The 13648-nt window shown below is 44.9% G+C and overlaps 2 protein-coding genes across 2 annotated transcripts; both read right to left on the minus strand.

Annotated features, from left to right (window-relative positions):
• Positions 1-1772: 1772 nt before the first annotated feature.
• On the minus strand, positions 1773-3395 carry LOC101758690. Its single transcript, XM_004952883.3, has one exon. It carries the CDS (start codon positions 2470-2472, stop codon positions 2146-2148), a length of 327 nt encoding a protein of 108 aa, XP_004952940.1. The 5' UTR covers positions 2473-3395; the 3' UTR covers positions 1773-2145.
• A 6142-nt stretch (positions 3396-9537) lies between these two features.
• LOC101759095 (serine/threonine-protein kinase Nek6) lies at positions 9538-13365 on the minus strand. Its single transcript, XM_004952884.4, has 13 exons — positions 13001-13365; positions 12832-12898; positions 12488-12553; positions 12310-12356; positions 12181-12226; positions 11963-12043; positions 11818-11860; positions 11686-11732; positions 11222-11303; positions 11074-11123; positions 10898-10971; positions 10767-10818; positions 9538-10690 (listed from the first exon to the last, which is right to left on the minus strand). The coding sequence occupies exons 1-13, from the start codon at positions 13084-13086 to the stop codon at positions 9833-9835; spliced, it is 1599 nt and encodes a 532-aa protein (XP_004952941.1). The 5' UTR covers positions 13087-13365; the 3' UTR covers positions 9538-9832.
• Between the last annotated feature and the right edge of the window lie 283 nt (positions 13366-13648).

Below are 13648 nucleotides of genomic sequence, written 5' to 3' on the forward strand. Positions count from 1 at the left end.
TGGCCGCCACAAGCTCCCGCCAGGTGGCCGGTCGAGTGGGACCCTCCTAGACGGCGAGGAGAGGACTCAGCGATGTTCTTGTTGGCCTCGCCAAGACATCCGACCCCGATGAAGTCTTCCGCCAGTGTTTTCTCTGTTGTTCTAAGTTACAAAACTCTGATGTTAATTTTTATGGCCGAACTAATGGAGTAAGACTGTTTAACTCAGTGGACTTGTTGCCCCCCCCCCCCCCCCCCCCCCCCCCCCCCCACCACCATTCTGCTCTGAACTTGCTGTGCCTGCAGCTAAGGAATCACTATCTTTAGCTCAAATCTAGATTCATCAAGATACGAAGAAATTGCTCTTGCATGAAAAGATCCGCTGGATCGATCGATGTTGGCAAATCAGGAATCGTCTTCATGGAGACAATCAGAACCCACAAGCATTATTGCATCGGTAAAGATTTTTAAGCAGTTGTTTGTTCTTCAGAATTGCAATGTCATGCGGCATGACTCATGCGGATTGACCTTTTTGGAAAGTTGATGGAAATGCGGTAATCATCATGGCGCCACGTATCGGGTTATGTGTGCAAACACATATTCAGGCAGAGGATTGCTGTAAATCAGCATTTGGATTTCTGGAGGGCCCTGGTGGCTTGCACACATTAGGCATGATCTGATGAGGATAATCTCGCCACAGAACTGACAGAAGCCACCAACCATGGGCGTCAAATCTGTTCAGACCAGGGTCTCTCTCTCAAGCTTCAAGTGATCTCCTCTGCACAGCCGTTCGTTCTGGTTCACCTCTCTGCACGGTCACTGTCAGATCAGATCTGCTGAGCGTGCAATGTACGATCAGCAACGTTGCTGCCCAAGTCAAGGCTCATGAACCTTCTGTCATCTGATGGCACATGTTGAAATGGCTTCTAAGGTGATGTTTGGATCCCCGGGCTAAACTTTAGTCCCTGTTGCATCGAATGTTTAGATACTAATTAGGAGTATTAAACATAGACTATTTACAAAACCCATTGCACTGATGGAGGCTAAACGGCGAGATGAATCTATTAAGCCTAATTAGTCCATGATTTGACAATGTGCTGCTACAGTAACCATTTGCTAATGATGGATTAATTAGGCTTAATAGATTCATCTCGTCGTTTCCATCTGTGTAATTAGTTTTATAATTAACTCATATTTAGTCCTCGTAATTAGCCTCTGAATATTCGACGTGACACGAACTAAACTTTACTCCAGGATCCAAACACCCCCTAAGTACAGTGCATTTCAAAAAGCTACTCCTATATGTGCGATTTCTTTTTTCAAAATTCTGCACTTTTTTTCTTCCTTATCACTAAATTGCAGACTTTGGACATTTTATCAGGAAATTACAGTATTACACTTTTTCATCTCAAGCTCAACTCTGCCATGTCTTCCACATGCCGACATATCACGGTAGACGTATTATGGAGGCTGGAAGTAATAGACTATTCTTTGGTGAGAAAAACTTTAAAATTAGTATTTAATTTAGCTCAAATTACAAACGAAACATGGAAAATTTCTGAAATACGACTTCCCATGTCTGTCTTCATCCGAAGATCTGTCACGGTAGCGAATTTTTTTTCATTTTTGGACCATATATTCTTGAAAAAGGCCTGGGTCTGTTCGCTTCAGCTTATAAGCCGGCTGAAAAGCTGAAACGGCTGATTTGTTGTGAGAGGAAAATACTGTTTGGTGGCTGATAAGCCGACTGAATAAGCTAAAGCGAACAGGCCGGATCATTTTTGGACCATCTGATGAAACAGTGAAACTTCAACTAGTTTACCTACACAGACTGAAATCCAAGTTCCAGAGGCCAACACCAACAAAAAGAGGACCAAGAATTACAAGAGAAAAGGAGGACTACTGGCAATTTGACAACCTTTTTTTTTTTTGTGATTTCTTATCCCTGGGAACAAATTCTGCATATATAGGCTCATCACAACCCAATTACCATGGAAATTTATGCTACTAGCTAGTAGAATACGAGGCACAGACCCTATACACTACGCACCATCTCTCAACTTAACCTTACATACATACGCTTAACACCTACCCAATGGTACATGCACGGAGATACGTATGTATATATACGGTCGTAGAAATCCTACGTACGCTACCACGTAGACGGCTAGGCGTAGATGGCGTAGCGCATGCTCTCTCGCACCATGAGGTGGCTGACCTCGTCGGCGCGCGGGCGCCACCCGCTGGCCGCCCACGCCTCCTCCGTGGCGCCGCCGTCCTCGCCGTCGAAGCGGACGGCGCACGCCAGCGCCAGCAGCGCCCTGGCCAGCGCGCCTCCGAGCGTCGGCGCCACCACCGCCGCGCCGCCCGCGGCTGCTGGGGCGGCGGCGGCGTCGTCGCCGTCCGCGCCGAGCGCGCTCTCGTCCACCACCCGCGCCGTCCGCCGCCGGCGCCCCCACCGCAGGCCGTGCCGCACCATGGCCAGGCCCCACATGACGTCCTCCGGCGATCGATCAGCAGGCAAGAAGCCAATCAAGAACCTTCTCGAGCTCCTCGATCTAATTTCTCTCTGTTCCCTCCTCTCCTCAATCAAACAGCTTCTCTCTCTGCTCTCTGCTCTATCTCTCAGCACATCCTTACGTGCACGGCCGCTTCCGATCTCCAAGCTAGGTATGTTGGGTCACGCGGCTCGCGCCATGCCCATGGCCCCTCCCAGGTTTGCTAGCTTGTGCGGGCTTCTTCCTCGCCTCGGCCACGCCATATATCATCGACCAGAGCGGAGCCTCACAGCTAGTATATATATAAAGGGACGATGCAGAGAGAGGTATAAGTGGTTGCTTGACCAGGTTAGGACATGGAAGCAAGCAACATCTATGGCAGATGTATATATGGAGGGGCAGGGGAGGAGGAAGAGGAGAGGCAGGGGAGGGATGATTATGCAAGCGTGCAGCGATTAGCTACGACAGGAGCGAGGTCTAGCTCGAGGAGGAGGACAGGACAGGGATCGGAGATGGTAGTGGTGGTGGGGAGAGGGGAGCACTAACCTGCTGGCCAAAGAAAAGGTTAAGCGAGCTATCACGAACTACCCGGTAGTGGGATCGAGGATTCTGCTGGGTGGTGCCGTGGTGCTGGTGCTTGTTTCTTTCACCCGGATGCATCATCAGACGCAGACCGGGCCAACGGGCCTGCCTTTACGTTACATGCCAGAATAATTCACTCCCTGTGTTTTGTGTGCGTTTTCTGCTCGTAAACTTGCATGCCAGAATTCTTTCTTTTTTTCTATTTTATTTACATTATTACATATACTATATATTTATATGTTTTTCTGTCCAATTTGTATGAAAATAAAACGGATACTTTTATTTATTATTTTGAAGCTCAGCTATATATATTAGTGCATGTGTCGTAGGCTCTTTGATTTAATTTCGACCGATAAAGGATCATAGAAATAAATATTCTAGATTTTTTTTTCTTTTTTCAATTGACATGATAATGTCTAAGTCTCACAAGCAAGCAAATGTAGTGGTTTATTATTTAACTCTGGTTTACTAACATGATATGCTCAGCATTGGCTCTTTCTAGTTAGACCTACACATAGATGACGGTTGCTCTGTATAGTACTCACTTTGTTCTTAAATATATGATGTTTATTAAAAATAAATCAGTTTATTTTTAAATTAATTGGTATGTCCTAAGCATTATATATTAAAGGAATGGAGTAGTACTATACATGTCTACAACATGTTAAAGTGGTTTATGAAGTTAGTATCTAACCGCATCAGAAAACGTATCCAGGTGCTTCTGCTACCATAGTATTCAAACACACAGTTGTGAAAAAAAAATAAAAGGCCTATTATGCTGTTTTCTTAAAGGTCAACAGAAGGTATGCATCCATCCATTGCACTATCGAGATCTCATGATCAGAATCAGAATAACATTTTATTCCGAGCGATCACGTCCATGTCGATCGGCTAACCAAGTCGTCGCCTGCTGGTGTCTTGGATGTCTGTTACTTGATTTGCAAGCCGTGTTAGGTGTGCGCGCGTGAAAGGCCAAAGCGATAATCATGTCGCACGAAGAAGACCCATTATCAATGAATAAGAGATTGATCAACCGGTATAAAAGAAGATTATCCCATAAAAAGGATTAGCCATGCATATCCTGCTTCGGCTTTCCGCCCCTGTTTTCGTCGCTCTCTGCTTCTTCAGATAACCATCTAATTTCCTTTTTCTCCTCAGTTCTCTCTGAGCTCATCTGCTCAAGTTTTTGTTATAAATTAGCCTACCACTGTGAATGAAAAAAAATTCTGGCCTAACTTGTGCTTTACACTGTCATTTTAGGATGAAATAAATATGATGTTCCTGCAGAGCTATTGCTAGTTAGCCCAGGTTCGATGAATCCCTCTGCCCCCAACTGTATGCCTGTATCCATGCACAGTTTGTTATTGTAGGTCGTCTTAGCTTTTTAAGATTCATAGTTTTTCTATGCACATATATATACTCTATGTCCAGATACATAGCAAAATCTATAGAAAAGCCAAAACGACCTGTAATTTGAAATAGAGGTACTACGTAGTAGTTCAGAACTGATGACATCTAATGTGAATATGTGATGGTTGTACGCACTTTTAGAGTTTATTCTCTCAATTCTTAATCAGGATTCAATTTAGAAAGTTAGAAAGTTATTTATACTTTTTCTCTTAAATGGAGGTCATTTAAGTTCTTTATTTAGTGTTTTTTCTTTCTTTTAAAGAATCTATAAATTGAACATATGTGGTGACTGTGTGACGTTAATTGGTGATGGGACTGAGAGAAACTAATAAGAAGCATTATCACTTTGTTTAGTTTGCTGGGAGTTAAAACTGCTTCTATTATCTAGAACAGGGGACGTATTAGATGTATATGCCGTTGTACTTGCAATTCAATTTTGTAGTTTTATATGTGTCTAGATTATCTAGGTGTTTAGGTGGAACACAGGGAAATGATATTCTAAAGTAGAGAGAATAAAAGGATATCAGTGCCATTGGCTAGGACTTTTCAAAGGAACTAAAAACATGATGTTTGAGATAGGAATATCAAGTACATTTGTGCCATCCTAAGGCTCCAAGGAGAACACTACTATTTACCAGAAACAACTGGCTAGTTGGCATTCCTCGGTTTAATTGTACTATTATTACTACATAAAAATAAAATAAAGATGCACATAAAAAAGGTGAGAACCCTTTGGCAGCATGAGCGAAAAAGGAGGCGTCTTTTCAGCGCCCGGGGAACATTAATCCTCAACCACTAGTCCACACAAGACAAACATTCAGTACCTTAGCTTTCGATACCATTGGTCCTTTTATGCTGCCTTGGGGACTTGCAAGGACGATGTGAAGAAACTCACGAGATATGGAGGGACGCAGCAAGCTAAGGTTTTCTTTTCTTTCCCAACATTATTGGCTCAAGTTGGGTACAGAGGATGAAGGATGATATGCCTAAGATGGAACACATGATGGAGCATTTGGCAATAGACTATAAACCCAACTAGAAATCTCTGGTCAAAAATGGAAACCTACTAGAATATATAATTCCTCAGTGGGGCACGCATGAAATAATGTCCATGCACTAACTTAGCAGCAGGGGTTAATGGTCCATACACGGCTAATTATGCGACCCACTACCTAAAAGCCACACCAATAACACGGCATACTCTAATTGATCCCTCCACATTCCGGCAGTAAGAAAAGTGGAACTGGATAGTTCCTCTCTGGTAGTGGATGATCTGCATGGTAAGGTAAATTATGGGGTTTGTGTTGTTGCAAGTTACTATCAACCGGGGTTCGTGATATCTAATCCTTGTATTGATTCCAAAGCCTGATCGATTTTTTTTTTTTGGAGGGGTCTCCGATCCCTTTTCGATCGTTTGTGTGGCTGTGGATGCATCAGTTTGGCCTGGGCTGATTTGCTGATCCGTCTGATGCATCAGTGGGGAGAGGAGTTGTGGTCATGTTCTGCTTTAGTTTTTTTTTTTTTTTTGCCCCCGTCTCGTGTCCACGCATGATCAGCGATGCTTATTCGCTTTGTGGAGTGTGGGGGCCATGGAACAATTTCTTCCCTATCGAAAGACTGTTTGATGCAGATCGGATGGGGAACTTTCAGGACTCATCATGGGGTGCCCAGCTGAAAGCTTGTCTGCACTCCTACGTACAAGCAGGCGAGGCGAGAGAAAAGTTGCCCGGGAGAAACTGCGTAATTTGAATATATTTTATCTAGAATATATGTATTCTCTGTCTAGTCCGTCCCCACAAATAAACTGCAATCCACAATGCGAAATAAAGCTGAATTCTCAGCAATGTTGCTTTGAAACGTCCTACCATGCATGCATTTCAACCATCACAACACTTTACCTAAAAAATCACAACACTTACATAGACACATGCATGTACACAGCCGAGCTGAGTTTATACTTTGTTGGCCAGGCCTTTTGCGCGATGGAACGGGAATAATCTATCCACTCGAGTTGACAACGAGACACGTGTGGTAACTTTGGGTCCTTTTGCTAGCGCTTCTCAAATAGCTTCTCCATCGACTACTGGTGAAGCCTTACCCATCTTCAAAATGGCTCCACTACCGAAGCCGAGGAGAAGCCACAAAATGGCTCATCTAAAAGGAGGAGCCAAAAAAGTGGCTTCACTGGCTTTTCCTCCCTCTCCAAGTATTAATTGATCATAAAATTACCCATATTATCATTAAGAAGCTGTTTTACCAAACGTTTTCCAAAACGGTTTCAGCTCCATCAGAGAAGCTACTCTAATGCAGGAGCTGGAACTCTACCAAACGAGACCTTCATTAATTTAATATATATGCCGATGCTATCTCTTCTGTATCTTCTGAGGATGTTCGTAGAGTTAGGATCGGATTACCTACGTATACGTGAGTATATATCTACACCTGCACTGTGTATCAAAAGAAATACACGGATACGGAAACAAAATTAGGATAGAACACTACAATAATTACAATTTAGCAAAGTTCAGCATACATCTTGCAGCAAAGTTCCGCCTTTGTGTGCTCGCTCCATGATGATGATGATGAATCAAGGCCCTTATCCTCGTCCGCGAGACTAAATTATTCTCTTATCCAAGAGGAGAAGGAGATTGAGAGCAACCCCTGCATGGGAACGCCGCAAGCCCAATCCGGCTTTGTTGCTTCGTGGCTAATCAAGCCACCCACACCACCGCCACCTGATGGGGATGATGGATCGCGGCCGGGGGCGGGCCCTTTTGCCCCAAGAACATAAACAAGCGTACGGATGGATATAGATATCTGAGAATCCGAATTATCCGAATTCATATTCGTCAAAAACGTCAATATGAATATCCGTATTCGTATTCGTTTTTAAGGTGGATGACAAATGGATGTATCCGGATTCGATTTTCAGTGTTTTTCTCTATCTGGTTCCAGATTCGTATTCGACAAAAATGTGAAATATCCGACATTATCTGTAACCGCAAAGAATAAAGTGCCCAATGAAACCATTTAAAACTTATTTATATTACTAAATACTAATTGCAAATGATATTACTTTTAATATTGCTAATAAATAATTATTTACACCATTTAAACTATTAAAAAAATTATCTATACGACAAATGACTAATTATGTTGACCTAATATTACTAGTGGTATACAATGATAAAGTTTAATTAATTTTAATATGACTAATCGTATTATTTTAAATACATTATATTATTTATTAAAGAATCATAATTAAATGTAGTAATGAACTTATTTTTTATTATTAAATGATATATATTTATGGAATACTTATTTTTTATATTTATTTTGATATATTTAATTATTTATTAATAATATGTTATTTTCAATAAAATATCTATTATGTACTACGCTCATAATTTACTCTACTTATAACATGATTTTTGATCGATAAAGCAAAGTTGACACTTATTATGACGCTATGTTATAAGTCGAGTAGGTATCCGAATGCGAATCCGAATTCGAACTATGTATTCGTATTTGATAACATTCGTATTCATATTCGAATTAAAATGTGATAAATAGTGCTATCCGAATTCGATGCCATGCTTATCCCATCCGAATCGATCCATAAACAAGCGCATCAATTCGGTAGCTGCTCCCCCGACACGTATCGAGCCGGCCGGCGGGCGGCGTCGTCTTGTCAAGCAGTCAGCCCGTGCCCCTGCGACGACGACGCCGCAACCGCATGCAGCGTGGCCACCATGTTCTTGCTTGCCCCGCCGCGCGCTACTATATCCGGTGACTGACAGAGAGATGCTGCCCTGGATTTGCACCTGCCACTCCCGACATGCGTACCGTCCGGCAGATACTGTTCCTAATTCTTTATAGCAATATTCTATCCCTATATTGCATGTTGCTGCCAATGTGTAGGGATGGCATCAGGTAGGGCATACCATATGTTAATAGTTGGATGAGGGGCCGAGTGCTTGTTTGGCTGGTAGGAGGTGTCGTCGAGCACACCACACTAGCCTGAGGTGTCTACCATCTTTATCGTGATTGTCGCTTTAGGAGACCAATGTCATGTAAATCTTGCTTTAAGGTGATTTTCAGCATATGGAATAGTGGACCTGGTCTCTTCTAGTTGCATCCCCGGTAATGATTCGGTCTACGCCTGGGGAAGAAAGTAAATCAGATGAAGGATTTAGTCTAGATGCCAATGGTTGGTTGTGTAATTGTGACCTCAGCATAATGATGGGCTGAACCGGACTTCACGGCCTAGTTGCTTGCACTCCGGCCCAGTACGTATATTCGGCCCACATCGGATTACATGGGCTCCTAATAGACCAAATATTGACCTGCCGCTGCCCCCACCAAAGGCCCAAACTACCTAGGCGCCTTCGCCGGCTGGAGCGCCGCCGCCACCGCCGACGGGCCCGCGCCGTGCCCGTGACCACCGTCTCCTCCGGAGCCGAGCCATCGGTTCCTGGCCGTCGTACAGCAGTACGGCGGACGTGGATCGCAGCCCTACCTCGTGATGGAGCATTGCTGGGATGGATCTCCTTACTCCTTAGAGGAAAGGGTAGCTTGGCCTAACCTGAAAGCATGGCGCAGCGCAACGAAAGAGATGCGCGAGGCATTTCCCGTATCCCCCTCCGCAAGAGTACGACAAGTACAGAAACTCTTGCTTCCAAGCCCGGCAAAGGGCTCCTTTCACGGCGTTTCTGAATAAAAGGCTCGCAGGCCTGTCCAGGAAAGGGAGCTGATCTACAGACAGGAAGCAAGACAAGTCAAGATCGCACTCGATCTGCAGAGGTACGTTGCCAGCCTCTTACCTGCCGACAGCCCGGAACTCTGCATTATAGCCATAGGTTTAGCATGTGACATCCTGAGGAGGTACGCCCATTTGGTTGTACTACTACTTTTCATTCTAGTTCAGTGTTTCAAGGTCGGAATGAAATGATCAAATTCGGAACAACATATGTTCCTTGCTGCTGCCTACTTGCAGCTGTTAACTGAATCTTTGTTTTCATTTAAACATTTATTAGTAATTCCTGTTAGTAAGGTAGAACAAAAGTACATTCGACCAAGATCAATGATTTATAGAGTTCATATAAGGAATGGAAATTCACATGACCTCCTTTATCAATTTGAAGGTTTGTAGAACCAGATAAGCAGCTCATGGTATTGTACAATAAATAGCCGATAAATAGTCAGCGCACGCACACAATGCCCAGAGAGTCATGCAAACCATATACATCAAGATAAATGAAAAACTCAAGCCTCAGTAAGCACAAATCATGGATTCTGGCGAAGCTATATACACTCTCGAAACAGCACTCGATTTTGAAAATGAAATCCTCAAATTTATCTCTGTTACAGAAGCTTTGTTGGGGACTCTCCAAACTTCGGTGGAGACATGAGGCTCTTCGTCAGCCATATCGCTGTCTCTCGAGACGACACGGCTCCTTCGCCAAACGGTCGAAGAACACCTGCAAGCTCCTCGAGCCTCTCCTGCTCCAGGAGCTTTGCACAGAGCTCGAGGAGTGACTCCAGAGCGTCGGCTCTCTGCTGGACTATGTTCAGATGATCCCACTCGGCGGGTGCGCTTTCTGTATGCACCAATTTTAGCGTGCTGATTGGCGATGATCCCTCTGTCATCGTTGTGTCACCTGAGCCTGGCTTTGGTACTTGATATGAGCGTGGTTTGACATCCTTCCTTTCTTCTTGCACTACTCCAATTGTCAATTCCTCATTTGGTATTGGCGCCTCATTAGGCTTTTGATTTGAAACACTGACGGGCGCCTCATCTTTCACGTTACTGGTTCTTATAGCTTTAAGACGTATGGTCGAATCAATTTGTCCATCAGTTGTTGCCATCAAGTTCTCTTCTGCGTGCTGAAATGATAAAACCTCATTGCTCTGTGGTTCTTTGTTTCTGGCATCGAGATCCACCGGCATTTGCAAAATCAAGGCTTCCTGGGTACCAATGGTTGATGCATCTGAAAAGTTTGTGGAGCTGTCTCTTCCTTCCACAGTGTGCTCTGCTGCAGTTTCTAGTGTTCCATTGGATCCATTGGCTTTGATGGTTCGCTTTCTGCCACTGCTTGGCTTCTTTGACTGCTTGTCTCCCAGGTTACTTTTGGTGGGCTTTACTGGAAGATAGATTGGTGAACAGCTGCATGATTCAGCAAGATAAGGTTGCAGATGTGGATGCCTCAATAGTTCTCCAGCCTGTAATTTTTTCAGGGAATGTTACTCTTGTGTCGGTGCCTTTGATTGAAACAGTTAACTGACTTTTTAGACTTACAGTGGGCCTATGTTCTGGATTTTTCCTCAGCATGCTCTTCACTATCTGCTTCCTGAGAAAGAAGGCACAAGTTTAGTAGTTTTTTTTTATAAAAAAATTATAATTGGCCAGTCACAAGATTAGGTACTCACAGTGCTGATGAGTACATTGGAGGCATTGGAGATATTGAAGATCTGTTTATTTTGTTAACCAACGCTGCCATGTCCTACACAAAAGACAAAGGGAAATAGTTCATAAGTTTCCCAGACACATGTATAGATATTGAACTAGTGTGTCCTTAAGCCGTGTTGTATCAGCAGTCACTTACTGTAGCTTTGAATGCAGGGCGGTGTGCTAAAATCTCAAACATACAGCAACCTGATGGTAAAAGCAAGGTTTGCACAGCTTTTTATTTCTGACATGCATCATAATACAAAAACAGAAGCTGAAATTTAAGAGAAGTACGGGGAGCTCACCAAGTGACCATATGTCAGATTTGTATCCATAAGGTATGTCTGCTAGTATTTCTGGACACATGTAGTTTGGGGTTCCTACGACCTGAAAAAATGCATACACATCGAAATTTAATCAGTGAACCCAGAGCCATTATGAGCTCTCTTTTTTTTTCAAAATATTACTCAGCATGTTCTTGGGCCTTAGGATATTTTAGCGGGAATATTCTGAAACAGTCCACCTATTTGTCAGATCAACATTTCGTTCCATTTTGCTGTTTTTTTAGCATCGGTTGTAAATAATGTGATTGGAATATCAAATGCCATACAGGACACACTAGTATCGTGGAGTTATATATGTTGTATTTCAGTGTGCGAAGTGTACATGACTAGTGGAAGAGTTGTGTACAGTGTCCTAATCCGTATCCTGAAATGTGTTTTCATCTACTAATTCACATAAAAAAATAATTGAAAAGGGTGAGGCGTACCGACGAGGCAAGGTCCTCCATGAGCAGCTTCGCCAGCCCGAAATCAGCTGTCAAAGAGAGGGCAAATTATACTGTAATCTGATAAAGACAGACTCAGTAATTCAGCACTAATACGTACTATCCGCATCTTACCGAGTCTGATGTTGTTATCCCTTGTCAATAAAATGTTGGAACACTGCAGGGCAGCAAGGAGGCGAGGGGATGAAATGTTAGGTGACGAATTGGCCCATGAACTTGCAGGTGATGGTAAAATCTATTTGTTCTTTTTTTTTTTTACCTTGAGATCGCGGTGGAGCACGCGGTTGCAGTGCAGGTAGTCAAGGGCGAGGAGCAGTTGCGTGAACCACCGGCAGACCCTCTAGCATGACGATTTGAGAACCAAGAAGGCAGAGGTAAATAAGTTTACGACCCTCAACCAATCTTTATTGCTTTTGCGTGCAGCGGTAAATTCCACTAACAAGTAACAATTTATCTAGTTACAGTAACTGTTGTTACCTCTTCAGAGAAGAGGACGCCCCTGGCCTTCTTGATCCTCTCCGCCCTGCGATTCCAGTGTTGATAACAAGTTAGGACAACAAGGATGGTAATTCTGGGTTAAAACGAAGATTGTGAGGGGTCGCTTACATGTCCCCTCCTTCGCAGTGGCTGGTGACGATGCAGACGGATGTCCCCTGCAACCACCGAACAAAATCCAATTGAGTTCGCTATCGTGGCGGCACGCGCGCGGTGGATGCATCATGAGGAGTTCCAGGATTGGTGCGAGACAGGAAGGAATTGATTTGCTTGCGCACGGAAGGCGTACCTCGTCTACCCATCCGTCCTTGTACTCGACGATGTAGGGGTTGCTGAGGCTCGCCATCAGGGACATCTGCGGCAGGAAGCAAGGGGCGGAGCAGGTATCCGTGTCACTTGCTTCGTCTCACAGAGCAGGTAGGGAGAATGAATATGAATCGGGCACGAATTTGAGCAAAACACCGAGTTTTTCTTTTCCCCATGGATGAATAATTGTTGCTATTTACTTATTTTTGTTCTACTTGTTACTGAAGCAGCAGACGCTGCCTGCTTTGGTGCATATGCAGGTGTGGACATGGCCGGCGTGGCGGCCTCTGCTTTGCGGTCGAGTGGAATGGAAGGGTTGTGTGTTACCTCCTGGTAGGCGGTCCGCTGGAACTTGTCGTTCTGCTTGGAGAGGCGGATCTTCTTCATCACGTACCTTCGGCAGCACCAGAGGAGGGAGGAATCAGAGGAATCGGCGGGCAAGCGCAGAGCCGGGAGCAGTCGAGAAATCAATCAGAGGCGGAGAGAGTCTGGTTACCTCTTGCGCTCGGCCTTGTGGAGGACGAGGTACGCGGAGCCGTAGGCGCCCCGGCCGATCTGCTCCACCACCTCGTACTGCTCCATCGCTCCCGAGCTCCTTGCCGGTCTATGGCCGCCGCCGAATCCTCCTCCTCTGTTGCTGCCGTTGCGAGAAGTGACGACCCCGGCTGAGGAGCGAGGAGTGGAGGGAAGACTGCAGGGGGGACGTGAGCGAATGAATGATGCGCGCGCGGGGCTCGTGATTATTTGTGCGCTGCCGCTGCTGCACGCGTGTGGAAGGGGATGGCTGCAACTGCAATGATGGCGCCGGGGGGTGGGGGGTGGCGCCCTGCCGCTCTCGCCGTATTACTCCGCTCTGTCGGGTAGCCTGTCCGCCCCGCACCTCCTCCTCCTCCTCGGTTAGGCGACGGGGACGGAGACCGACCAACGGAACGGGTAGGGGGGACGGGGAAGTCGCGGCTACAAAGGGCGTGGGGTGTGCTTGATTCCGGGGATGGAATGGGACGATTCGTGTTTGGTTCGAAGATATCGGTGAGTCCATCCTCATAGAGGGATATTCGGTGTAGATTCAGGATGACATGTCTACCCAAAACGAGCGGACGGGCTCCAATTCGACAGCGTGAGGAGCCGTTATCTTCTTTCTCGT

The sequence above is a fragment of the Setaria italica genome, chromosome I (genome assembly GCF_000263155.2).
Source record: "Setaria italica strain Yugu1 chromosome I, Setaria_italica_v2.0, whole genome shotgun sequence".
Taxonomy (NCBI): domain Eukaryota; kingdom Viridiplantae; phylum Streptophyta; class Magnoliopsida; order Poales; family Poaceae; genus Setaria; species Setaria italica.